This window comes from Bombyx mandarina, chromosome 13 (assembly GCF_030267445.1).
Source record: "Bombyx mandarina strain Sakado chromosome 13, ASM3026744v2".
Lineage (NCBI taxonomy): Eukaryota > Metazoa > Arthropoda > Insecta > Lepidoptera > Bombycidae > Bombyx > Bombyx mandarina.
In genome coordinates this window covers 7,330,075-7,356,589 of record NC_143220.1, presented here as the reverse complement: position 1 = coordinate 7,356,589, position 26,515 = coordinate 7,330,075, and the positions used below count along the sequence as shown (strand labels likewise).

Below are 26,515 nucleotides of genomic sequence, written 5' to 3'. Positions count from 1 at the left end.
ATACACTCGTGGCGGCTGCTAGCACGGAGCGACGTTCCCAGATAACTTGACATACATACAAGTTCCAAACAACGTCTTTCCAAAAAGGAAATGTTCCCAGTGTCGATTACTTCAACATACTCAGCAAGCAATAGATTTAATTCGCGATACATTGACCTGAGGGTGAACACGACAAAAGTGAAATTGAAACAGTATAGCAGTTACTTGACATTAGCCTCCTTTAGCAATCCATTGAATTCGTATAGATGTCGGTTGGGCGGCTCGCACTGCACGGTGGCGCGGAAGTCCGCCAGGGCGGGGGCGGCGTCCAGGCGGGCCGTGTCGGGCTGCGCCTGCCGGATCTTCAGGTTGGTCTCCCCGTCCAGGTTGCTGGTCTCTATGAAGGATATGCCCTGGGGCTCGCTGCAATACCATTGTTCTTTTGAGCAGTTCAGAGATTAGATGACAAGTTCAGTATTGTATCGGAGCACGAGGTGCGACCTACAGGAGGTGGCACCCGCTGCACTCGTGTCGGGTCCCGCAGGCAGGTACCGATTGCTCTAATGCAGCTCTAATGCTTTCCCAAAGTGGGCGATAAGTTATGGGCGCTACAGGCTTAAAGGTGGGCGGTAAAAGACCCAGAAAGAAAATGGGGGCGTTGTATAGAGGCTTGAAAGGCGATTTGTAATTTCATCTAGGACTCTTAAACACCGACCGTTTTTAAGTAGGTGAAAAAATGGGGGGCGCTAAAAGTAATTTATTCTCAAAGTGGGCAGTAGACAAAATAAGTTTGGGAACCCATGCTCTAATGGAATACGTACTTAAGCAATGTTCACGAATCCTTTCTAAGACGAAGGTATAACGTCGTGCAAGGACTGGTGGTAGGGAGATTTGTGAGCCCACCCATTTCTACCGTGAAACAGTAATAAGTTCCAGTTTGAAGGCAGCCGTTGTACCGTAGAACTAAGGCTTAGAGCTCTTGGCTCAAGGTGAGTGGCAGTTTTACGTTATTGATGTTTATGGGCTTCGGTAGCAACGTAACTCTAGATGGGTCGTGAGATCGTTCCTTCGTCTAATCTAAAAAAAGCCAACACCGAACGCTAACAGACATCACGACCACGTGCTCATAAGTGTGGAGTACAGGGCCGCCGGTGCACAGTTCCATTCACTGTCACAAGGCGAGTGGCATAATTCTGCTTGTCTATGGGCTTCGCCGAGCACCTGGTGACTGGGTTTAAATCCACGAGACATATGAGTGAGACGTGCCTGGAGGCCAGCAGCACCAGGTCGGCTGGGAAGAACTGGTTGTTGAGCACTTTGCAGATGTCGCCGATCTGTAGATGCTCCCATCGTATGGCGACCCAGCGCCGCTCCCGCAGCACCTCCACCAGCCTGCGGTTGGTCTCGTCGTCCGCTCGGTGCCGCTTCTGTAATCAATTGCATCTTCTATGTTTCAATCACTTTAAATGACAATGTCTAATTTACTGTATTCTTCTTAAATTCAATTAAAAAGAAATTAAATTACATTATCAATATTTAAATAGGCAAAAACAAAAGAGTTTAATATCGTTTTCACATATTTGTTATCATTTTCGTCTTTAGTTGATATAGACGACGCAGAATACTAATAACAAAACATAATACAACAGAACACTAGCGGGAAAACATTGAAGACACTAGTTTAAAAAAATCAAAGATTATTTTTATTAATATTATTTTCTATGGTATTCCATTATGGTTGAAATGTTTTTTTTTATTGCTTAGATGGGTGGACGACCTCACAGCCCACCTGGTGTTAAGTGTTTAATGGAGCCCATAGACATATACAAAAATGCGCCACCTACCTTGAAATATGAGGTCTAAGGTCTCAGTATAGTTACAACGGCTGCCCAACTCCTTCAAACCAAAACACATTACTGCTTCACGACAGAAATAGGCAGGGTAGTGGTACCTACCCGTGCGGACTCACAAGAGGTCCTGCCACCAGTAAATACAAAAACATACTTACAAAATCTTCAACAATCTCCTTGATGGCGCTAACGCTCAGTATGAGTATGAGAGGAGTGAGGGTTGTCCACCGTCCCGTCGGCGACACGTCAGGGATCTGCTGCAGCAGGGCTATCAACAGGAAGAAGCAGTTGGAATACCGACGGAACTGCTCGAACAGGAATAAGGGAACGAAGGACGGCACGCTGTGGACAAAAAAACCTTCATTCACTACTAACTTATTTGATCATGCTCATCCGTCGAATTTTAAACACGATTAAAGGCAGTTTTATAGTACGGACTCATCTTTAATTTGAACGCCACCACGAAAACTGACAAGTGCTCAAAGCGGTCGGGAAAGAAATGAAAAAATATCGGAGTACGAGATTAAGCCGTAAAACTACTATTTATCTATCAAGGAGTATTAAGAACCAAAAAGACTTTTATCTAACCTGCTTTATATTTAAAAATGTCTCTATGCACAACTATATTGGTGGAAAATTTTCTTAGCCAAATGAAGTGTATGAGTTAGAGGCTCTTATTATCATAATTTGACTTTCCGCCTTCAACAGAAAACTAAATCAAAACAAATTAGTTATTGAATTGCGAAATACATATTGGGATAGTCTCAAAAACCTGAAAAATCTCTAGTGCCTGAAGTAATATTGGCCGGGACACGAGAGCGGCAGTGTGGGCAGCAAACCTTGACGCTTGTTAACAAGAGATCGTCACGGCCGAGCCGAATTTCCGCTATGCCTTCAGAGACATGGTACTTATATCATCTAAATATTTCATAATATTCAAAATTGAAATAATACACGTAAGGTCTTTCATTTTTTCCCCTTCAAGAATGTAAGACTGCTTTAAAGGTATAACCAAGATCTGGAGCTAGCCCGTGGAAGTTCCCACCCTACGAATAAAAATAGTATAAATTTGTATATTATGTACTCTAGTTTTATTTTATTAAACTATATTATAAGAGGTATCATCATAGAAGCCTTACATAATTATGTTTATGTGGTTTGCCCTGATAACATCGAACATCGATATTTCTTGACAAAGATGATTGCGAGTTTTGGCTATGACATTATAGATGCTCGATATCGTGGTGAGATTAGTACAATCTGCCCTAGTAAATTAACCCACAGACAAAGCCCACTGAGTTTCTCACCGGTTCCTCTCAGTGGGTCGCGTTTCCAATCCGGTAGTAGATTCTGCGAAGCACTGCCCTTGCTAGGGCCAGTGTTAGCAACACTCCCGGTTTGAGTCTCGTGAGCTCACCTACATGCCCCGTTACGCTGACATAAGTGAAGCAATTTAATGCGTTTCGGTTTGAAGGGTGGAGCAGCCGTTGGATCTATACTGAGACATTATAACTTATGTCTCAAGGTGGGTGACGCATTTACGCTGTAGATGTCCATGGGCTCCAGTAACCACTTAACACCAGGAGGGCCGGGAGATTGTCCACCCATCTAAGCAATAAAAAAAACTCCAAAATAATTGAGTGCCTGTAGCAATATTCCTTATTTCAGTTTACGCTCGACGGGCACGCAGCCAAGCGTCTGATCGTTCGTCGTAAACAACGTGCAGTACTGGTGATCTAATCACGAATATTGTATGTAAATATTTATGAGTGCTATATGGAAGTGTTCGACCTTGTTGTCCCTTAAATGAAGAGGCGACGTTCAGGAATTCCAATTTACACTTTTATAGAATACTCTAGTCGTGAATAGCGGATAGTACCATTACATTTGTACGTGGAAATAGCACGTCATTTTGTGTTTGTCACACATGTCACCCAGTATTTTCATGATTTAAAAATCATGTTAGTGCGATACATTGACTATTATAAGACTCAGTTTTATCTATTGCGAGTATTTTCGAATACTTAGATGAGTTAGTTGTGCGACTTATAAGGATATTTCAATTTTCAAGTAAAGTCTTTGCTTACGAAATTCTTTTATTTTTTATAGCCCTTTTAGGCAGACGAGCATACGGTCCACCTGATGGTGAGTGGTTACCGTCGCCCATGGACTCCAGCAATGCCGGGGGCAGAGCCAAGCCGCTGCCTACCGATTTTTCATTTACACTGGTCCATAATTTGAGGCAAAAGTTATATACTTCGAAAAATAATCGAAACGTCTTCTTGAGAAGTATTTTTAGCGTTATTGCAATCTCAATTCTGCAGCTCGACAAAATGAGCAGTAAATACAGGACGCGAAGACATTCAATATTTAGTGTATCGCGTAGCTATTAATAGTCGGTTAAAATTTCAAATTCATCGTTGCGATTTCTAGTTTTTTTTTTTTTGTTCATATGCCTAATGCAACCCGTTGTCCAGCTTACTATTGCAGCTAAATCCGATTAGAAAACTCAAGAGAGCCGTCGTGCTACCCTACCAAGGCGAGACGGAGCATTGGCTCTGTCCCTCCAAACCATAACCTCTCGTAACTCACCTGATTATAGTCTTGGTGACTGATCGCAGGTGTTAAAGTAGAAAAAAAATAAAAAAATATACCTAATGCTGACGGACGAGTTAAAGACCATTGACCATGCCACTAACACTTTTTAACCCTACAACACTTGGCATTTATATAAGTTTCAGAAAATTGGTAATCACATATGCATCATTAACGTACTGTGGTCACCCTCGCAAGTTCAGAGGTTTTCGTTACTTCTCCATTACTACAAACAGGCTAATGATGTGCGCGTCACCTGTATTTAGCAGTAGAGATCCTGTTCGAGACGAACTTCTGGGGCTGCGGTCTGTTGACGAAAATGACACGGTTCTGCTGATCGGATGTGGCACCGTCGGTGATACCTGACGTAGTTGCTTCATCTTCATCTGGAACAAAGAAAAATACACATGTAGGTATATAATGTTCTATTTTATCGTGTCTTCAATTCAATTCAATTTAAAAAAATCGTACTAGTATACATCGTACTGATACTGATGTGCAGACAATAGGCCATATTTAAAGAAAAATCATATTTCTTGTTTAAAATGTAAGACACACAAATTATTCACGTTTTGTGCCTTTTCATCAAAATTTCACGCTGACGAGCCACGTTCAAGGTAAGGTCGAGGCGTAGTTTATAGTTCAGTCTTTTAAACACTACAATAAACGAGGTTCCTTACTTTTTTACTGTAAGAAACAAAATCAGCGCTCTCATTTTGTTGACTGGTACTAACGAATTGGTTAAGAGTTTAAGCTGGTCTCCATCAGTACGTGTCGAACTAATGTACACAACATATTCGGTATTTGTTTGTAGTGACGTTTATACCATGTAATTAGTATGTGATTGGCAGACATATTTTATAATAATGAAGTAACGTTGTTAATATAATGCTAGTTTCAGCCAATACAACGTATATCGTATGAACCCCAAACACATATAATAATATATCGTTGCGGAAATTTTAAGGAGTCATCAAAAGTTATTAATTTACTAGAAATTAGTATATCAGGTGAAGTCTACAAGTAGCCCCAGTGAAAGAGAAAATAAAGAGTGGAAGGTTATTGTGGTATGTGCAGGCTATGCGTAAAAATGTAAAAGAGGATTTGTGGGAGATGAGTGTCAATACAAATATGATGTATGCCTAAATGGAAAAAGAGGATACGCTGCGCCCATCCCATAACTATGCGGCATTAGGGAAACAATAACAAGATCAAATTATCCTCAGTAAGACTTCACTGGATGACCGCAAATATTACACGGTGAACCGTCAAACAAATAAGGTAAAATCGGTTATGTTACAATTTTAATGGATTACCATAGTTATGGCAACAATATAACTAGTCAGGTCATAAGTATTGTCACACAGTAAAAACTTTTCTTTTAGAATGCTGGCCACAAAAAAGTTAATTGAATTCGAATTTCGAATTGTTCATGAAAATAAATATGTATACTTTTAGAATTTTACTCATTTTTAAATATGGAGTGGACGCTTAAAGAAGACCGTGTTGCAGTTATTGCGTTGCATCATTGCGGTTACGCGCCAATTCAAATTTTTAACATACTGAAAAATTTGAATATAACCAAAAGATTCGTTTATCGTACCATCAAACGATACAATGAAGACTCTAGTGTAGATGACAGGTCAAGAAGTGGTCGCCCTCGGTCTGTTAGGACTCCAGCAGTGATAAAAGCTGTGAAGGCGCGAATTCAAAGAAATCCCAAACGTAAGCAGAAACTGTTGGCCCTTCAGATGGGGTTAAGCAGAACCACGGTGAAAAGGGTGTTAAATGAAGACTTAGAACTTCGGGCATATCGAAGAAAAACAGGACATCGTTTGAATGCTCGTCTAATGGACCTGAGACTGAAGAGATGCCGCGCTTTGTTGAAGCGGTACGCGGGAAAAAAATATCGGGAAATGCTTTTTTCGGATGAAAAAATTTTTACCGTAGAAGAGAGCTACAACAAACAAAATGATAAGGTGTACGCACACAGTAGTGAAGAAGCGAGCAACCGTATTCCGCGTGTCCAACGAGTTCATTTTCCATCCTCGCTCATGGTATGGTTGGGAGTTTCTTATTGGGGCTTAACAGAGGTACATTTTTGTGAGAAAGGTGTAAAAACGAATGCAGTTGTGTATCAAAATACAGTCCTAACGAACCTTGTGGAACCTGTTTCTCATACCATGTTCAATAACAGGCACTGGGTATTCCAACAAGATTCGGTGCCAGCTCATAGAGCGAAGAGCACACAAGACTGGCTGGCGGCGCGTGAAATCGACTTCATCCGGCACGAAGACTGGCCCTCCTCCAGTCCAGATTTGAATCCGTTAGATTACAAGATATGGCAACACTTGGAGGAAAAGGCGTGCTCAAAGCCTCATCCCAATTTGGAGTCACTCAAGACATCCTTGATTAAGGCAGCCGCCGATATTGACATGGACCTCGTTCGTGCTGCGATAGACGACTGGCCGCGCAGATTGAAGGCCTGTATTCAAAATCACGGAGGTCATTTTGAATAAACTTTAGTGTCATAAGAATCTATGTTTTGTTAAGTTCATTTTGGTATATGAATGGTTACATAATGAATAAACTCGTTTCAATTATTTTACATTAAACAATTGACAGAATTTATGACCTGACTAGGTATAATTATTTTAGCCTACTACGCCAAAGCTAAAGACTGCTGATAATGTTTATGAGCTGTCTAGATCTATAGGCATTAAAATATCGCCGGCCACCTTAAGAGGAAAATTCCAATTATTAACTGCACTGGAATGTGATAAGTGGCCGATTTTGATGAAGCAGACAAGTGCTACCAACTTGTGAGCCCAACACACCTAATTTTTTTACTACCTAAATGCCAATAACCTCGAGGGGTTATTCTAGCTTTTTTTTCCCTACCTGAGCTGAGAGCCTTGAGAGGCTATTTCAGCGTAACCTTAACTAGTAGGTGAGCTCACGGGGCTCAAACCTGATGACGTTGCTAACACGAACCCTAGCAAGAACCGTGCTTCGCAGAATCTACCACTGGATCGGAAACGCGACCCACTGAGAAAATGCGGCGAGAAACTCAGTTGGCTGTGTCTGAGGGTTAATTTACTAACTAATTTACGGAACGATGACCGGTGCTTGAGGTACCTAAAAGCACCGTTAGTGGATCGGGAGGATCCGAAATGATGTGTTTGGGGCGACGTCGACTGCTTTCCATCCTGTCCGCAGAATCGGGAATGTAGTTACCGGCGGCCACGATGAGAGGGTTCTCGTGTCGTGCCGCTTTGTCGAAATGGAATTCTAGCAAAATCAGTCCTAACAAGAACAATGATTCGCGGATCGGAATCACGACCCACTGAGGAGATCCAGCGAGAAACTCCGTGGGTTGTGTCTATGGGTATCTGCGTCACATTCGACGATAACGGTGCTTGGAATGCTTAAAAGCACCGAGAGTGGATCGGTAGGATCCGAAAGAGATGTCTAGGGAGACATCCGCTGTTCTGGGTCGGGGATTTAGCTTGTGCCGGGCCGGCTACGACAAGAGGATTATCGTGTCGCGACACTGTCTCGAAGAACTCCTATTGTACCAAAACAGTTAAACATATTTTTCTCTTTACTTATTATTTTTTCTTTTTGTTTCTCTAATTAAATGGAGGTTTGTAACCGATTTTAAAGTAGCTTCCTGATGAGCCAGAATCTGACTACGCAAAAAAACTACGGAGAAATAAGAAGTTTTGTATTTTTTTATTTGTTGTTGAAAACGTAGTAATCCAAATTTTTTTTCACTATTTACCTACTTGTTAACAAATTCTGACACTCGATGTATCCTTAACACTCACAATTGTGATCATGTTTCAATAAATTTAATATGTCAATCATTAATAAGCCTTTGTAGTCATCGGGTTTCCAATGAACGTAATACAATATATATTCATATTGATAATTACATTTTAATGGAATCATAGTTAACGAATTTAGCGTATATGTTTAAATTAACATTAATATAACGGAGTGTTATAGTAATGATTGAAAGTTCGAAGTGAGCGTACCGTCTGGTTGTCAAAGGATCCATTTCCAGCAAAGCTACTTTTATTTGCTATCTTTTAGAGCTCACGAAGGTACTGCTTGATGATGATGAATGATGCAGTGCGTTAGTTATTCGTTCCTTGATTTTAGCTAAGTGAAACAGAGAGAGACCAATAGGTCTCCGTGTTTCACTCCAAGGAAAGTTATCTCGAATTTTCGGCAATTTTTTTTTTGTTAGATGGTTGGAAGAGCTCACAACCCAGCTGGTGTTAAGTGGTTACTGGAACCCATAGACATCTACAATGTAAATGCCGCCACCCACCTTGAGATATGAGTTACAACGGCTACCCCAGTCTTCAAACCGAAACGCATTGCTGCTCCACTGCAGGAATAGGCAGGGTGCTGGTACCTACCCGTGCGGACTCACAAGAGCTCCTACCACTAGTAATTACGAAAATTATAATTATGCAGGTTTTTGATTTTTATTACACGATGTTATTCCTTCACCGTGGAAGTCAATCGTGAACATTTGTTAAGTACGTATTTCATTAGGAAAATTGGTACCCGCCGGCGGGACTCGAATACTGGTGCATCGCTCGATACGAATGCACCGAACGTCTTATCCTTTAGGCCACGACGACTTCACTGCGTTGTGTTTAACTCTTTTCCGATTAGTAAATCGCCACGTAATTACATATTTACACAAGTAATGTCGTATTTAATTTTCAAGCGGAGTTACCGCTTTTTTTTTATCGAATTTCGGACCTCGATTTAATATTGATGAGTCGCTGCATTCAGAGACAAGCAAATGCAATACGTGATTACTCATCAACCCACCTGCAATAAGTCAGCTGAAGTCTTAGGTCATCACATATTTTAATTTAAACACTGACGCAAGTGCAATGTCTGATCTTTCAACTCTTTTTTTTGTTCTTTGCATTGTCCCCAGCTTAATAGTGCAACATGCTAACAGCACTCTCTAATTCGTAGAGCACGAACCAACGAATGCCCAAAGCGAACCGTATCTATTATTTTAATTATGTATGTATAACGTTAATTAATGCTAATACGCTCGAGGAAATGCACACGATTAGTGGAGGCTGGTGGATTAGGCAGGACGTGCGGTGAAGGTGGAATGAGGACAGGTTAGGTGAAGTCCGATATAACCCGGTTCGTACCCCCAATGGTCGGGTTTTCGTAAAGTCAGATTGCCCAGCGTTAAAATTATCAGTTTTTTTTTTTTTTTGGTACGTTGTGTTTCAGTAGCAATCATAGGTTCATAGTACCCAGTCTGCGGTCACATTCTTAACGCTGCGGGCTGCGGTGTTGTGCAATGTACCGAAGTGAAAAGTCATACTTTCTAGCTCCTCTTTAAGGTTTGTACCTAATATTGTAGGTCGCTTGTTGTTGTGCTACTATTTTAATTGCGGGTTGAGGCGTTTTTGAATCGAGCCATTGCGACTGTGCCGGTAAATCGCGCATGCAAGTACTACCACTTCGATAAAGCGGCACAACACGAGAACCCTCTCATCGTGGCCGCCGGTAACTACATTCCCGATCCTGCGGACAGAATGGAAAGCAGTCGACGTCGCCCAAAACACGTCATCTCGGATCCTCCCGATCCACTAACGGTGCTTCTAGGTACTTTAAGCACCGGTCACCGTTCTCGTCGTACTTGTCGCTTGCGACGAAGGGCTCGACGAGTAAATTAACTCTCAGACACAGCCCACCGAGTTTCTCGCCGGATCTTCTCAGTGGGTCGCGTTTCCGATCCGGTGGTAGATTCTGCGAAGCACGACTCTTGCTAGGGTTCGTGTTAGCAACGTCATCAGGTTTGAGCCCCGTGAGCTCACCTACAAAAGTTAGGGTTACGCTGATATAGCCTCTCAAGGCTCTCAGCTTAGGTAAAAAAAAAAAAAAAAAAAAAGCAAGTACTAATTAACCAAATACAACACTAACACATGTTCACGAATGACTGCGACGATGAAGGAATTTTATCGTGTTATAGATATCAAACTAGTAAAAGTTAGTTTGCGTGGTCACCACTTCGGGCGTATCGTACGCCCGCAAGGGTCGGTAACATGGTTACCGCCACCATGGCTATTTCTGCAGCAAAACCGTCAGGCTTTCCTTTTTGAAGGGTCAGACAGCTGTCGTATACAATTGAAATTTAGACCTCAAATCTCAAGGTGGGTGGCGGTATTCACTTTACGTTGTTTATGGGCTTCTATGACCACTGAACATCAGATGGGTCGTGAGCCGTGAGTTCTTTTACTCATTAATGTAGTAAAAAAATATAGGTTTCAAGAAACCGGGTGACGTCAGAGCGTCTCGTTTATCATACGAGCAAAATACTCATTGTTACTTACACAATAGGGTACAGAGTACATACTTCAAATTTTATCGGACTATGGTAGGTAAGTCCCGAGGAATTATAATTATTTCATCGGAACTGTTCATTTGTATTTGCAAATAGTTCACGGTGTCATTCGACGATACCATTAATGAGCTTACTCTGCGTGTGTCGTAATAGCACCTGCCGTGAAAAAATCGGGCATACCAGTTTGAAGGGTGGAACGGTTGTTTCCAATACAACAGAGATTTCAGGTCTCAAAGTGTGTAGCGACATTCAGTATACGATGCCTGTGGGCTCTGGTAGTCACTTAACAGGTGGTGGACCGTGAACTCGTTTACACATTTAGTACTAGTTTTTTTTTGTGTTTGTTGTGTGCTTCTTAAAACCTGGTCGGAACTACGAATTGTACTCCATCCTCATATAGCTACGACGAGAGCAGCATAACTCGTTGGTCAAACGCATCTAGCAGTGGAATGCTATTTGTTTTAAGCGCCATTTCTACGCCACATTTATCATTGTTATTAAAGTTGCGTTTTATTTGGTATTAGCATCAACAGTTCAATGTTTTTAATTGCAATTCAATTAGGTTTAGTCCATTCAAATAGCCGAAGAGGCTTTTTGTATGAATGTTTTTTTTCCAAAATTTAAATTTTAAATGGCTCTCTTGTAAAGTTGTAAAAATGTCGCATAAATCAAATAGCTTTTACCCCTCGACATAATAAATCCATTGCAATAAAAACTAAAAAAAAATCTTCACGCACTTTCACCGTGAACATAAAACCCATAGCATAAATTCTGGCCATTCAGAATCAGAGCAACCATTATTAACTGACAATTTACAGTTAATATCCGTGCAGTTACGTAGTTTCCAAAAGCATACATACACAGTGCTTTACAATTAGTTTTCCTGCATAGTATGTTATCACGCGACATTAAATAATACTAATTTATTGCGTGTACGTACCTACTGAACGTAACATTGACTTTAAAAAGGTCAGACGATTCTGCATCAACAATTGCTTGTAGTTGATCAAAGCACGGCACGTTGGCCAGTCACCGTCGACGCCCTAGACACGTCCTTACGGATCCATCAGATCCAATAACCTTTGCATCAGACGCCTTCAGCTCTAACACTAGGAGCAGGATTAGGGACCCCGGTAACCGTACTCGTCGAATTCGACAAAGAGTTCGCCGTGCAACCTAACCCATGAGTTTCTCGCCGGATCTACTCAGCGGGTCGCGATTCCGATCCGGTAGTAGATTAATTCGCGAAGCAGCTACTCTTGAGGTGTTAGGTCTCCTTCGAAGGCGCTCGGGTAGCTGTTAGCAAATCCCACCCGTCCTGGCTGAGCCTTTGCTCGCCCACCTGTCCTGGTGAAACTGGAAAGGCCTCCGGGCCACCAGTAATCCTTCAATCATAAAAAAAAGAAGCACGGCACGCGACCACAGCCACCTCTATTGCTATTTCCCCTAATTTTACCGACGGCAGGACGGCATTGCTAGGTTCCGTCAGATTCAATCCGTTTTAGGCGTGAAGTTTAAAAAAACTATCATCTGAATGGTATGATAGCTGAATCACTATATTCTTGAGACTTCATATCAAAACGGGTGGCTGCATTCACTATGTGATGTCTTTAGCTTTGGTGACCAAATAACACGAGGTGTACCACGCCCTAGTCTGTCAACACCTGCCACATTTATTTAAAAAATGATAAGATAACTCAACATTAGGGCTGGATTCATAATCATAATTAAACTCACATGAATACAAACATTAATTGCTTACTTATTTTTTCAGAGTTTCCAATGTTGTACCGTTATTAAAGTATAATTTTAAATTGTAATTGTTAATTAAACGGTTGCCTGGAAGAGATCGCTTTTAACGATAAGACTGCTTATTGTACAAATGTATCTGCTTGTTGACTCTTTTTTAATGTTAATTGTGTTTTGATGTGCAATAAAGGGTATTTATTCTCTCTCTCTCTTTCTTTCTAATAGTTAGCATAATTAAAATGATCATAAACAAGCAACGCCGAGGCCCGAAACTGAATATTTCATTCATGATCGTTATCAGTCGCGCGTGCCGGGTCAGCTCTCACAAGGTCATGTGAACTCAAGGACAAGGCTCCAAAATAATAGAACCAAAATACTTATGTTTTCATACATTTTATACACGTATTACAGTTTGACCTGCGTTTTTGTAATGTATTTTTTGATTCAATGTTAACGCTTTTAATGCCAAAACTGAGTTATATTTTTGACTAGCTGTACCCGCGAATCCGTCCGCGTGGAACTTAACAAAACATTACTATGTTTTCTAATAATGTTAGAATTTTCCTAAAATAGAAGAAGCCTAAGTTACTCCTTATTACATCTGCCATCTGCCATCTGCCCCACCCTTCAAGCCGAAACGCATTACTGCTTCACGGCAGAAATAGACATGGTGATGGTACCTACCCGTGCGGACTCACACGAGGTCCTACCACCAGTGATTACGCAAATTATAATTTTGCGGGTTTGATTTTCATTACACGATGTTATTCCTTCACCGTGGAAATCAATCGTGAACAATTGTTAAGTACGCATTTTATTCGAAAAATTGGTACCCGCCTGCGGGATTCGAGCAGCGGTGCATCGCTAGGATACGAATGCACCGGACGTCTTATGCTTAAGGCCACGACGAATTGTACAATGGCTATTTTATATGATGGAGAGCTGATGCTCTGATTATTGTTAGGAAAGCATGACATCTTCAATGCTGACATTGCTGCCCTCATCATCAAGGTGGTCATTCATACTTGGTGAAGCACAAAGATAAACTTGTTTACTTGTAGCTGTTTTTTCGCTTCAAAAACTAAGGCTGACATAAGTAATGTAAAATACAAATTTGTTTTTTTTTATAGACGGCCCACCTTATGATGAGCAGTTACCGTCGCCATGGGCTTCAGCAATGCCAGCAGCAGAGCCAAGCCGCTGCCTACCGTTAAGTACTCTCCACAAGCCTCATTTGAAGAAGGACATGTCATAGCGCTTAGGAAACACTGTGGAGGACAGGTCATTGCAAAGCTGGATGACAAAAAAGATATCTGGAAATGCACTGTAGTAAGCAGTAGCTCTAGGTAGTATTGAAGAAATCGACTCCGGTGGCGGGCAGTGCAATGGTAAAAACGAAATGATGGGATCATCTCAAATAATTCCTCGGAGCATTCCCCATGGAACACACAGTACAAAATACAGGGAGAAGCATAGTCCCTGCGCAAACCCAGATGTACCAAATTATCCATGATAGTGGGATTATTGAGAATCTGAAGAACCCTCTTCTGTATGTACAGTATGTATAATTTGTTTTTACAATAATTACATGGACGAACTCATGGCCAGCATGATACCAAGTGGTTGCTAGAGCCATAAGACATCACGTGAATTCAGCCACCCATATTTACATAAGAGGTCAAGGTTTCAAATGTATTGCACAGCAGCTGTTTCATAGGTACTACAAATAGGAATGCCTGATTGTGCTGTGGCAGAAATAGCAAATTTGTACACCGACATCACTTCATTCGAGTACACATTGCTTCTTATCTTTTAAGCCGCAATGACTTCAAAGATTCAAGAATATAAAAAAAACAAGCCTGCGAATTTTATTTCTCCAGTTCTATTCAGGGCTGTGGCTCATTTCAAAACTGGTAGAGTTTACTTTCAAAAAGTATACATGACATATAAATTAATGACATTTAAAATTTTCAACAAAAGATCCACAGAGACTATCCCAGTTGGTGCTGTCTATTTCAAAATAGTAAAATCTTAATTCTTGTATTCTGTATCAAATCAAGCTTAATATCTTCTATGTAATTTTCAAGAGCTTCTAACGCTCAATAATAACATGAAATTACTAAATATTTTTTCAAAAATTATTGAAAATTTTTATAATAGGCACTCATACTTAAACAGCAAGACCAAGATTCAGAGAGCAACAGTACTTAAGGGCAGATACGGTAATACTAGTATCATGGTTAGTGTTAGAGATCAAGATCTTTAAGGATTCAAAGCCATCAGTGTAAAGTATGTATAGTTTAACTGTAACAATTTATCTCCGATTATCATGCACTTTTAGTAGGTAATTGGTTTTGAAAGCATCTGTTCGTAGACTAAGTAGAACGTGTCTGGTACTTACGCTGGTTCATTTTGAGCACCATGGCCCTATAGAACCTGGAGAAAGGCGCCATAATGTTGTGCTCCTGCAAGAAGCTCACCACGTACTCTCTCAAAGCTAACGCCATGTCGACACTGATGTAATAATATTATTCTTCACAGGGTTATACTAATACAAACTAAATTTGACACACATTATCACCGCTCCGTACAGTTCAAAAATATTTTTATTGAACGAAAATAGAGATTCTGTCATTGGATATTGTATGAGGACATCTTCAAAATATCGGGCGCGGACGATATAATTTTTGGTTTTGGTTAAGGTTTTACAATTGTTACATTGAGCACCTAATGAAATTACTCAGTAAAGTTTTGAATACATGTTGTCATCACAAACAACAGCTACGTAAATCAACGAATCCGCGATCGATCTTTCCATTTTCGCCGCCTACTATAGTCAATAGTGATGTGCGCACTTGACATTTGTAACGAAGTTCGTCGTGAATCGATTTAAGCTATAAAAATTGAACAAAAAAAAACTGTTCATGAAACAGTATGTAACTCTACATAATATATTACTATTTGCTATATATTACATTACTGAATCTTGGTGTAAACAGATAAAAAAAAAAACTATCTACAAAGATCGAGACGTGAAGTCTCGTGTTAATTGCATCTACACTATTACAGTTCTTGGTTTACAGAACTAAAACAAATCAACAGATTCGCACAAGTTACTTAGGTTGTTTCTGAAACAAACTAAGCTACATTTAGTTTAGTAGTAACTAAGAAGATTGACAGAAGATTTTAATCTACATTTAGTTTAGCACTAGATACGCCGTGAAATTGTTTGCCCATCCATTTCTCCAAATAATATTTACGCATATAATTTAACTAATGTAAAAGTAGCATTTGCTTGTTTAAAAGTCAGATAACTAATACGTTTTTTTATGGCGTAAATCGCTGGGGAGAAATATTGGATTGAAATTTGATCTTGAAAGTTATGAAAAAGCATTAAGGTTTCATTTCACCTAAATCACGTGAATATTTTTTTTTCATTACATATTTAGTTAGTCTCCCAAAATTTGGTATGTATGGCAACGACTTACAATACAGTCATAATACTCAACAGCGTTAAAATACTCGTTTAGACCCATCTTTTACTATGTCTTAATTAGGCAAGTGTGATTGAAGTTTAAAATAATTGAAAATAAAATAACAGTTTATAATTAGGTAACTTAAATGTAGTTTCTGTGTTTAATGAATTAAATTAAATTCGATTTGATTTGCTATTTTTGTTTCCAATTGCTGTTACAAACAATCGAATGATGATTTCCTTTCCCAACACTAAAACTCTTGGCAGGTAACGCCCTCTGGAGAATCTTTCCCCCAACTATTGACAATGTTTAATTTCAAATGGTAAATCTATTAAAATATAAGAACTCCACGAATCCTTTGGTGTGTATACACATGTCTATGTCCATGAACGAGGTACTTATGGTATTATTGCAAACACTACAAGTCATTTTGGATTTTGTTTCATTGGGATAGCTAGATAGATTAGCCCGGATTAATCTGGAGGACTTTCTAGTGTTTCCATCTTCACCAGGACGGGTCTGCGAACTGAACGACTGATATCTAAACTGAATAATGACATTCTAGTCTTGAAATGCTTTGAGGTTCAACTAGTGCTTAATTGAGACCTTGACCTTAAGATAGTTATAACATGGTGGTGGGCGATGTGCTCCTTGTTTGTCTGTCTGCCCACCATCATCAGATTTTTTAAAATAGGACACTTGGAAAGTGCCTTTCTTGTTTTCTACTGAATTAAAAAAATGCAACAAGGAGGCACCTGGCTATCATATAGATACTGGGTCTATCAGTTTCAGTTCTACAGGACAAACTGAGTCTATCAGTTTTACAGGACAAACTGAGATTTCTGTGATGATATGATGTTAATGCGGTCGAAACATTCTCCAATGATTTAATGACCTATGATTTACTGCTTTTTATCGGTATATGAAATCGTCGTGGCCTAAAGGATAAGACGTCCGGTGCAATCGTTGTTGCGATGCACCGGTGTTCGAATCCCGCAGGCGGGTACCAATTTTTCTAATGAAATACGTACTTAACAAATGTTCACGATTGACTTCCACGGTGAAGGAATAACATCGTGTAATAAAAGTCAAACCCGCAAAATTATAATTTGCGTAATCACTGGTGGTAGGACCTCTTGTGATTCCGCACGGATAGGTACCACCGCCCTGCCTATTTCTGCCGTGAAGCAGTAATGCGTTTCGGTTTGAAGGGTGGGGTAGCCGTTGTAACTATACTGAGACCTTAGAACTTATATCTCAAGATGGGTGGCGCATTTACGTTGTAGATGTCTATGGGCTCCAGTAACCACTTAACACCAGGTGGGATGTGAGCTCGTTCACCCATCTAAGCAATAAATAAAAAAAAAAACTTCGAAGTTGTTTTGACGCGGGAGTGATTTTACTTGATTCGGTCGAGTGTCAATAGGACAGAAGGATAGAAAGCAGAGCTCGAGTCAAGCCAGGAGGGGATACGTCGAAGTCTCAATAATTGTGTTGTTATAGCGGCTGGTACCGCCCTGTCTATTTCTGCCGCGAAGGGTGGAACAGCTGTACACTGAGGCTGAGATCTCATGTCTCAAGGTGGATAGGCACGCATGGACTCCGCCCAGCACTTAAGGTTGCTGAGAACTCGTTCTTCCGTCTGTGCAAAAAAAAGCAGCCGTGGGGTTTTTTCCTACCTAATTACCAGTAACCGTAAGGTACTATTCTGTTTTTTTTCGAACTGGTAGGCGAGCTCGCGGGCTCAACCCGGGATGACTTACTAACCCTAGCCGCCGGAATCGCAACCCACTGAGAAGATTTGAGCTGAGAAACTCAGTGCGTTGTGCCTGTGGGACTGTGCGAGATCATAATACCTCCATATCGTCAGCATTTTTTTAAAATATATATTTTCTTCTTCTTATCAGCCCACAGACGTCCACTGCTGGATATAGGCATCCCCCAAGCCTCACCACAAAGATCGGTCCGGCGCTGCCTGCACCCAGCGGATTCCCGCGAACCTTAATCGGTCGTCGGTCCATCTTGTGGGAGGTCTACCCACGCTACGTCTCCCGGTACGCGGTAGCCTCTCAAGAACTTTCTGGCTCCAACGGACATACGTTTTACGAGCAATATGTCCTGCCCACTGCCACTTCAACGTCGCAATCCTTTGGACTATGTCGGTTACTATGGTTTTCCTGCGAATCTCCTCATTTCTGATTTGATCTCGTAGGGAAACTCTGAGCATAGCCCTCTCCATTGCTCTTTCGGTGACCTACAGCCTTCTTATAAGACTCATTGTTTATATCTTACATTCTAAAAAAAACATTTAAAAAAAAAAAAAAGTTTTTTCCTAAAAATAGTTCCATTTCGGAATGGAAACGTGTCCCTAGACAATTTAGAGGTCCATTCTACCTGTTCCCTGAACAAATAAGCGAACCGTCTAATTAGAGCTTCAATTAAACTCTATTTTCCCTTTGACATTCAAGTTCGGGTTCGATGTTATTTGTTGACTTGTGAAATTCAGACTTACGGGACATTTACATAAGGACAACAGTGAGTTCACGTCAATTTCGTGATATTAATGATCTTTGTTTATAGAATACAATATGAATGTAGTATTTAAGTACATACATACGACAGAAATTCATTCCTAGTTTCCAGTACACAATAAACATTTAATTTAATTCTGAGGAGTCCGCTTACGGATATCCGGTCGAGTGGGGGACCAAACTGGGTTGTGTCAGACTCCGGCGCCTCTAGAGAAAAAGAGGGAGAAAAGGAAGATCGAGGTCCTCCTCCTCTTCCTCCAATTCTTCCCAGGAGACTACGCCTTGAACAAGCGCGCGAGGCACCTGCCCCGCAGAACCGACTACCGACTATACCCCATCGAGTTCCACCACACCAGCTATATGAAACTTACAGTACCACATGAGTACACAATAAACCTTAAACTTAGCTATAGAATAAATAAAAACAGATTTCCGAAGTGCTATGCGTTACCATGAAAACTAAACATAAAATCATAGAAAATATAAATATTGGATTAGATGGTATAGTCATTCAGGTTTTATAAAGTACTAGGTACTAATTTTAGCACGTTTGAGAAAACAGATCAGAGTGGATTTTTTGCGCGAGACGATGCTAGGCGCGCTAGTGCGGCATTTAATTATTATATTGCAAACATTTCAGACCATGTTGTTAGTATTTTTATACGCTGAAATAATATATCTATAATACTGTCTTCTGCGAATGTGGAGTTGGTGAGTAATTCAATTACGCTAAAGAAGTTCTAGCTTCTTATATGCGTTTATTTATACATCATTTTAAAATATCTATACCTAAGGTATAGAGCATTGTGACTAACATATGATATTAAAATATACATGCATATTGCATTATTGCATTGCAAATCCTACGACAGATAGATACATTCCATATTTTGAATAAATACGCAAATACCTATAAGCTACGGGTTCACGATTTTTTTTCTATTGCGTAGATGGGTGGACGAGCTCACAGCCCACCTGGTGTTAAGTGGTATAATTAAAATTATATAAGTAATGATAGCTCCTGTCCCAAAAATTATACAAAGAGATTTTTTTTTTTTTTTTTTTTTTTTTTTTTTTTTTTTTTTTTTTTTTTTTTTTTTTTTTTTTTTTTTTTTTTTTTTTTTATTGCTTAGATGGGTGGACGAGCTCACAGCCCACCTGATGTTAAGTGGTTAAGAGATATGTGGTTACTAATGAGATTGAGAATCAGTAATTACATTACGCTTTGAACCTACGCTAATTATACTTATTATAATACGTAGTACCTACCTACATACGAAGGTGTTAAAATTTCTACCTCATTTGTCACAGGCTGGTTGAATTTTCGTTTTCATGTTAATCTGCAGCAGCCATTTACATAGAAGGTGAGTGTGAGCTCACCTGGCCACTTAGAGCAATAAGAAATAGCGCAAAATGCACATAAGTAAAAAAAAACGATATCTAGTTGTATCTTCGATATCTAGTGAAATGTTCACAGCTCTCTCCAATGACCGCTGAGCAGAAGTCCCAAGTTGTTCGACACATTTTAGATCCAGATAAGGTTTAAGTAAACACGGAAGTTTCTATCTTCGGTCACGTTCTCACGGGAATATTATCGCGATCAAATATTCCTTCACAAATCTCTCATATATTTCGTTTGTTAACTTAGCTTTTACTTTTTTCTATTTATTCGATTTAATGATGCCTAAATTAAAAATTAGAAGTGTCGAACAGTGGTTAGTCAAAGCTTATAGCATACAACAATAATAAAAACAACGATTTTAGTTGATTTTGAAGATATCATAAAAAGGAATTATCAAAAAAATTAAAGTCGTGAAAAAAAGCTATTCCAGACACACATGTAGACACCTCGTTTAGGAATTTTTCTTGAAAATTTGATGTATATTTTCATGTTTTCTTGAAAATTTTACGTATATTTTCATATTTTTTCGGACGGTCCCTTATCGACTGGAGGTATTGCACTGGATGTACAAGAAAACAGAATCTATGATTTGCTCATATGACAACAGTCAGGATGGCCGAGCGGTCTAAGGCGCTGCGTTCAGGTCGCAGTCCACTTCTGTGGGCGTGGGTTCGAATCCCACTTCTGACAGTTTCTTTTACTATTTTGTTATAAATCTTACATGAAGTAAAGAACTCTAAAGAAAGCTCTGCATTGGTAAGCGCATCTCCTGACCAGTCCGGAATTGGCTTCTCTATATTATTGAATGTTATGAATAATCCGAGAAACTTTTTAAGGAAGTATGGGAAAAGATGGGATATTTTGCAATCTACCTTAAATACTGAAATTTAGACAGGCAACTACGTGTGCCGGGTCGGTCGGCTAGTAAAAACAAATTATTTTAGCAATTTAGAGTGGTGACTTGTGAAGGGTGATCGGCAAGAATTGACTGAGAACCGAAGACTAGGCTCAGTGGCGTAAATTGTCAGGGGCCTATGTCCTGGACGACTGTGGGCTCATAATGACGAAAATGTTTTAAAAAAGGGGATAAAATGTTATAAAGCTCCGTAAATAAGTATTTTCAGGACACTTGATACAGTCAGTTCTTTATTACTTTTGTATATCATTTGAATCGAAGCTGACACGAACAAGCTAAATATTCAACTGAATTCTACTTCCACAGGCTGACAATACGGTATCAGTAAGTATTGGTGCTATTATAATTTATTATATTCTGAAAAAGAAACTGTCAGCTCTTAAAAACCAGTGTATTTTAAAATTTGCATTTCATATTCTTGAAAAATTCTAAAGGAAGCACAACTCTCTCGGTGACCACTTTACGCCAGGTGGGACGTAAGCTCGTTACCGCCTTATAAAATTAAAACATCACTCTCCTGAGTCATCACCCTTCATTGTTACGCGCGATGTTCAATTATCACCGACACATGAAAAACGTGGTGGCAGTTGGAGACCGGCTCCGCACTGCCTGTGTTTGCTTCAAACAAGCGCTCGCGAAAGACAACTGATGGATAATAATCGAATAAAACTCCAGATATCACTATCCAATCCACGGTTACGAGCAGTACTGATAGAACTGGAGACAATATTAGGTGCTAGTACTCACCGAGCCTCCGAAAACTCGACGTCGACACACTCGCAGGAATATCCAACATCATTCACAAAGCTGTGAAATAGTAATCTATAATGTGTGCAACGTAGAATAGAAGGCACGTAGCGATATACATGAACACTAGGATCTGAACGAGCATGGTGACTTCTGACGCTCCGGAGGAAGACTGCCGACGAAGGTTAAGAAGCCATATACCTGCTGATTATACAACCCGACGTTGTGTAAGTGTTGTTATATTGACGCGTTTCCATGTAAAGGTGTAGGTACATTGTTTTATTTGGAAATTTTGTAAAAGTTATTTACTTTGCGTTTCCGAAGATTAGTTTATTTATCACTAGCTGACCCGGCAGACTTCGTAGTACCTTAATCGATAAATAAAAAACCTAAACTTTTGTATAAAAAAAAACTTAAAACAAACAAAAGGAATCCGTCCGACGGCGACGGGGGGCACATCAAGGGAAAAACAAAATTCTGATTTCTATTTAATTCCGAGCATTTTCTTATTTATCTTTCTTTTAAACCTTCTCTGGACTTCCACAAATAATTCAAGACCAAAATTAGCCAAATCGGTCCAGCCGTTCTCGAGTTTTAGCGAGACCAACGAACAGCAATTCATTTTTATATATATAGAAGAAGAAGATAGAAGAAGATTTTATTTTACGATAGCCGTATTACATGACAATTGTGACTTCGAACTCATGTCCCGAGGCCCTGGTGTACTAGCATACTCATCTACCCGTGCGTACGACACAAAAAACAAATCAATGTAACTTTGAACGAGGAGATCTCAAATGCAATCCGCCGAATCGAGTACTTCCTTGTTGGCTACGAAACTTGAAGTCATCAAGGATTATTTATTCAAAGATGAAGGAAGCCGTTAAGTCGATGAAATCCTTAGGTTTTTGTGGAGATTTACTGGTACTTGTTTTGTTGACTGTCGTCGAAAACAAATGAGTCTACAGCCCGTATTTATGACCGTAATTTATATTTATTACATTGGCGAACGAACTCACGGCTCGCTGGGTGTTAAGTGGTTGCCTGAGCCCTTAGATATCAAAATGTGAATGCTTGACACTAGACTATGCTTACTACTCTGTCAAGAAAGTACCAGGAAAATATCAATATCACACAAAATGTTGCTTATTCATCCAATTTTATTTTATCACCTTCAAAGTATCCTCCTTCAGAAATGATACATTTACGCTAACGAATATTCCAATCGTCAAAACATCCAGCGCTTTTTCCGGAAGTGAGTTCAGTTCTCGCCGCAAATTCACCTTTATATTTTCTACCGAATGAAAATTGACTGATAGACTCGGTGGCGCACTAATTACCGCCCTTAACTGTTGCGCCGAGGTTCGTGGTTTCGATTCCCATATCAGTAAACATTGTGTGATGTGAAAAGGTTTGTTTGCTCTTTGTCTGGGTGTTTATTATATAAACATGTATATATTTAAACGTATATGTTTGTCAGTCTCTGATACTTCTAGCACGGGGAATGCTAAATTTGGGCTGGGTGACAGTGCGTGATTTGTTCCCAGTTGATTAAAAAAAACAAAAAACGATTGCCACTAAGTGGTAAAAAAGGAAAACGTCGGTTGGTGTCATATCTGATGAGTAGGGTTGCTCGATGGTATTTGGCGAGTTTTTGGTCAAAAATTCGTTTGCAATTATCGCCTTGGGTAAAGACACATTATCGTGGTGTAAAATCCAAGAATTTTCTTTCCACATATCTGGCCTTTTCGTTGAATTGGCTCTCTTAAGCGCGTATAACGCTCAAATAATTTTTTATTTACCAAATGAAACTCAAACTCCGCGCCAAACTAGAGTTAACAAACAAACAGTTGTGCCAATCTAACAAAAAAAAAAAAGAGTTTCGAACCATAAACAAATCATCCATTCCCAACACTTTATTGATTGAATGTGTACCCGCAATGTATAATTCTTGCGAGTTCATACTTGATCACACGACATAATTGCTTCATTAAGCTGATAAGAACAGATACTACACTTTGATCTTAGCCAAAAGGCCGAGACCCATTTAGCTTTATTCGCCGACGACACGACTGTTTACTATTCTAGTAGAAATAAGTCCCTAATCGCGAAGAAGCTTCAGAGCGCAGCCCTAGCCCTAGGACAGTGGTTCCGAAAATGGCGCTTAGACATCAACCCAGCGAAAAGTACTGCGGTGCTATTTCAGAGGGGAAGCTCCACACGGATTTCCTCCCGGATTAGGAGGAGGAATCTCACACCCCCGATTACTCTCTTTAGACAACCCATACCCTGGGCCAGGAAGGTCAAGTACCTGGGCGTTACCCTGGATGCATCGATGACATTCCGCCCGTATATAAAATCAGTCCGTGACCGTGCCGCGTTTATTCTCGGTAGACTCTACCTCATGATCTGTAAGCGGAGTAAAATGTCCCTTCGGAACAAGGTGACACTTTACAAAACTTGCATAAGGCCCGTCATGACTTACGCGAGTGTGGTGTTCGCTCACGCGGCCCGCACACACATAGACACCCTCCAATCCCTACAATCCCGCTTTTGCAGGTTAGCTGTCGGGGCTCCGTGGTTCGTGAGGAACGTTGACCTACACGACGGCCTTATGGGCCTCGAATCAATTCGGAAATACATGAAGTCAGCGTCGGAACGATACTTCGATAAGGCTATGCGTCATGATAATCGCCTTATCGTTGCCGCCGCTGACTACTCCCCGAATCCTGATCATGCAGGAGCCAGTCACCGTCGACGCCCTAGACACGTCCTTACGGATCCATCAGATCCAATAACCTTTGCATTAGATGCCTTCAGCTCTAATACTAGGGGCAGGCTTAGGGACCCCGATAACCGTACTCTCGTCGAACTCGACAAAGAGGTCGACGTGCAACCTAACCCATGCATCAGCCCGCTGAGTTTCTCGCCGGATCTTCTCAGCGGGTCGCGATTCCGATCCGGTAGTAGATTCATTCGCGAAACAATTGCTCTTGAGTTGTTAGGTCTCCTTCGGAGGCGCTCGGGCAGTTGTTAGCAAATCCCACCCCTCTTGGCTGAGCCTTTGCTCGCCCACCTGTCCTGGTGAAACTGGAAAGGCCTTCGGGCCAACAGTAAACTTTCAATCATAAAAAAATTGCTTCATTGTGAAAGTCGAGGTACGAGATGAGAGTAGGTATACCGGACGTACTTTATCCGGAAATCCTTTGGGCCACAACGACTTCACTTTTGAAGTTAAGCCCTCACATAAGATGCTCAGACAAAGCGCTTTTTTATATTTAATGGATATGAGTTAATGTCAGACAAGTGTACCTAACCATATCTACTTACTGTGTCGAAATGTCAATTATATTGTTTTATTGCACCTAAAGCACCCCTTAAGCCGAAAAATTTGACTACTCTTAAGCTGATTGGTACTCAAATCTGCGGGTTCACAAAGCTTCATAAAGTCATTTTCTTACGCTTTTTGGTTAATATATACCTAAGCTATGCCACGACTTAATTACAACTATAATATTGTCACAGTTATAAAAAAACGTGAGATTTAAATTAAATTTAAAAGTATTTTTAATTATGTCTGCGACTCTCGGACTCCGAAGAAAATACGAAGATTTATTAAGATTTTTAAATTAAATTTGTATATCAAATTCTGTTGTTAGAATTAGCGAATTAAAATGACATCATTTATTAACCGCCGATTAATGATGCAAGGGGCGGGCTTTGGGATTATGTATTTTTAAAATAGACGTTATGCATTTTTCATAATTTTTATTCTATAACAAATCAACTAGAAGAGCTTATTTTTTCTATATTCAGTCGGTGTTCTTCGGTATCGATTTCAATATTGATGTTCTTTTATAACTAGTTGGTACATTATTCATTTGAAAGATTTATTTATCTTTAATCTATCTATCTATATATATAAAAATGAATTGCTGTTCGTTAGTCTCGCTAAAACTCTAGAACGGTTGGACCGATTTGGCTAATTTTGAACTTGAATTATTTGTGGAAGTCCAGAGAAGGTTTAAAAGGTAGATAAATATGAAAATGCTCGGAATCATATAAAAACAAACAATTTTGTTTTACCTTGGACGTGTCCCCCGTCGGACGGATTCCTTTTGTTTGTTTCAAGTTTATTTTATACAAATGTTTAGGTCTTTTATTTATCGATTGAGGCACTACGAAGTCTGCCTGGTCAGCTAGTTACAAATGATTTCTGATAGCACGTCAAACATAGTATATAATTATACACACAGTTACACAGATAGGAATAGGAAGGCCAGCACTATCAGTCGCCAGTCAAAATTCATAAAGCGCATATGTGAAAAAAAAAAAACCTGAATTGAAGAGCGGAGCCGTACGGTAGACAAGTAAATACTCGACGAGGCCCACTAGTGAAAGGTAAGGTATTGTTATTATACGTACGGATTATCCGTACGTATAATACTAGCACTTCAGCTGACGTACAAATATTAATTTTATTACATTGAAGCAAAATCAACCGAATCCCGATAGCAATTAAGCTATCTTTGTATCATACCGAACGTGGCGGAAACTTTTCTGGTAGTACTGGGAGTTCGATTTCGATTCGATAACTTTTTTTTTTTATAATTGTGTTATTAATGGTGGCCCGAAGGCTTTTTCAGTTTCACCAGGGCAGGTGGGCGAGCAAAGGCTCGGTCATAAGGGGTGGGATTTGCTAAGAGCTGCCCGAGCGCCTCCGAAGGATGCCTAACAACTCAAGAGCAACTGCTTCACGAAAGAATCTATTACTGGATCGGAATCGCGACTCGCTGAGAAAATCCGGCAAGAAACTCAGCGAGCTAATGCAAGGGTTAGGTTGCACGTCGACCTCTTTGTCGATTTCGGTGAG

The 26,515-nt window shown here is 40.1% G+C and overlaps 1 protein-coding gene, 1 non-coding gene and 1 pseudogene across 11 annotated transcripts in view; 1 reads left to right on the top strand and 2 right to left on the bottom strand.

The window, feature by feature from the left end:
- The window catches only part of ATP8A (ATPase phospholipid transporting 8A1), an 81,731-nt gene that overhangs the window by 23,733 nt on the left and 31,483 nt on the right, over positions 1-26,515 (bottom strand). For 8 of the 10 annotated variants that reach the window (XM_089732597.1, XM_089732595.1, XM_089732598.1 and 5 more), the window contains exons 3-6: positions 4,681-4,810; positions 1,988-2,171; positions 1,242-1,406; positions 205-398 (exon numbers count right to left, since the gene is read on the bottom strand). In XM_089732597.1, the coding sequence (XP_089588723.1) occupies positions 205-398; positions 1,242-1,406; positions 1,988-2,171; positions 4,681-4,810 (673 nt within the window). Of the gene's footprint in view, positions 1-204; positions 399-1,241; positions 1,407-1,987; positions 2,172-4,680; positions 4,811-14,971; positions 15,411-21,642; positions 21,806-26,515 lie in introns of those variants that run through there. The other 2 variants (XM_089732603.1, XM_089732599.1) reach the window with 2 other exon arrangements.
- TRNAL-CAG (transfer RNA leucine (anticodon CAG)) lies at positions 20,586-20,669 on the top strand. The gene has a single exon. It is a non-coding gene; the product is annotated as a tRNA-Leu (tRNA).
- LOC149501609 (U2 spliceosomal RNA) lies at positions 23,517-23,690 on the bottom strand (annotated as a pseudogene).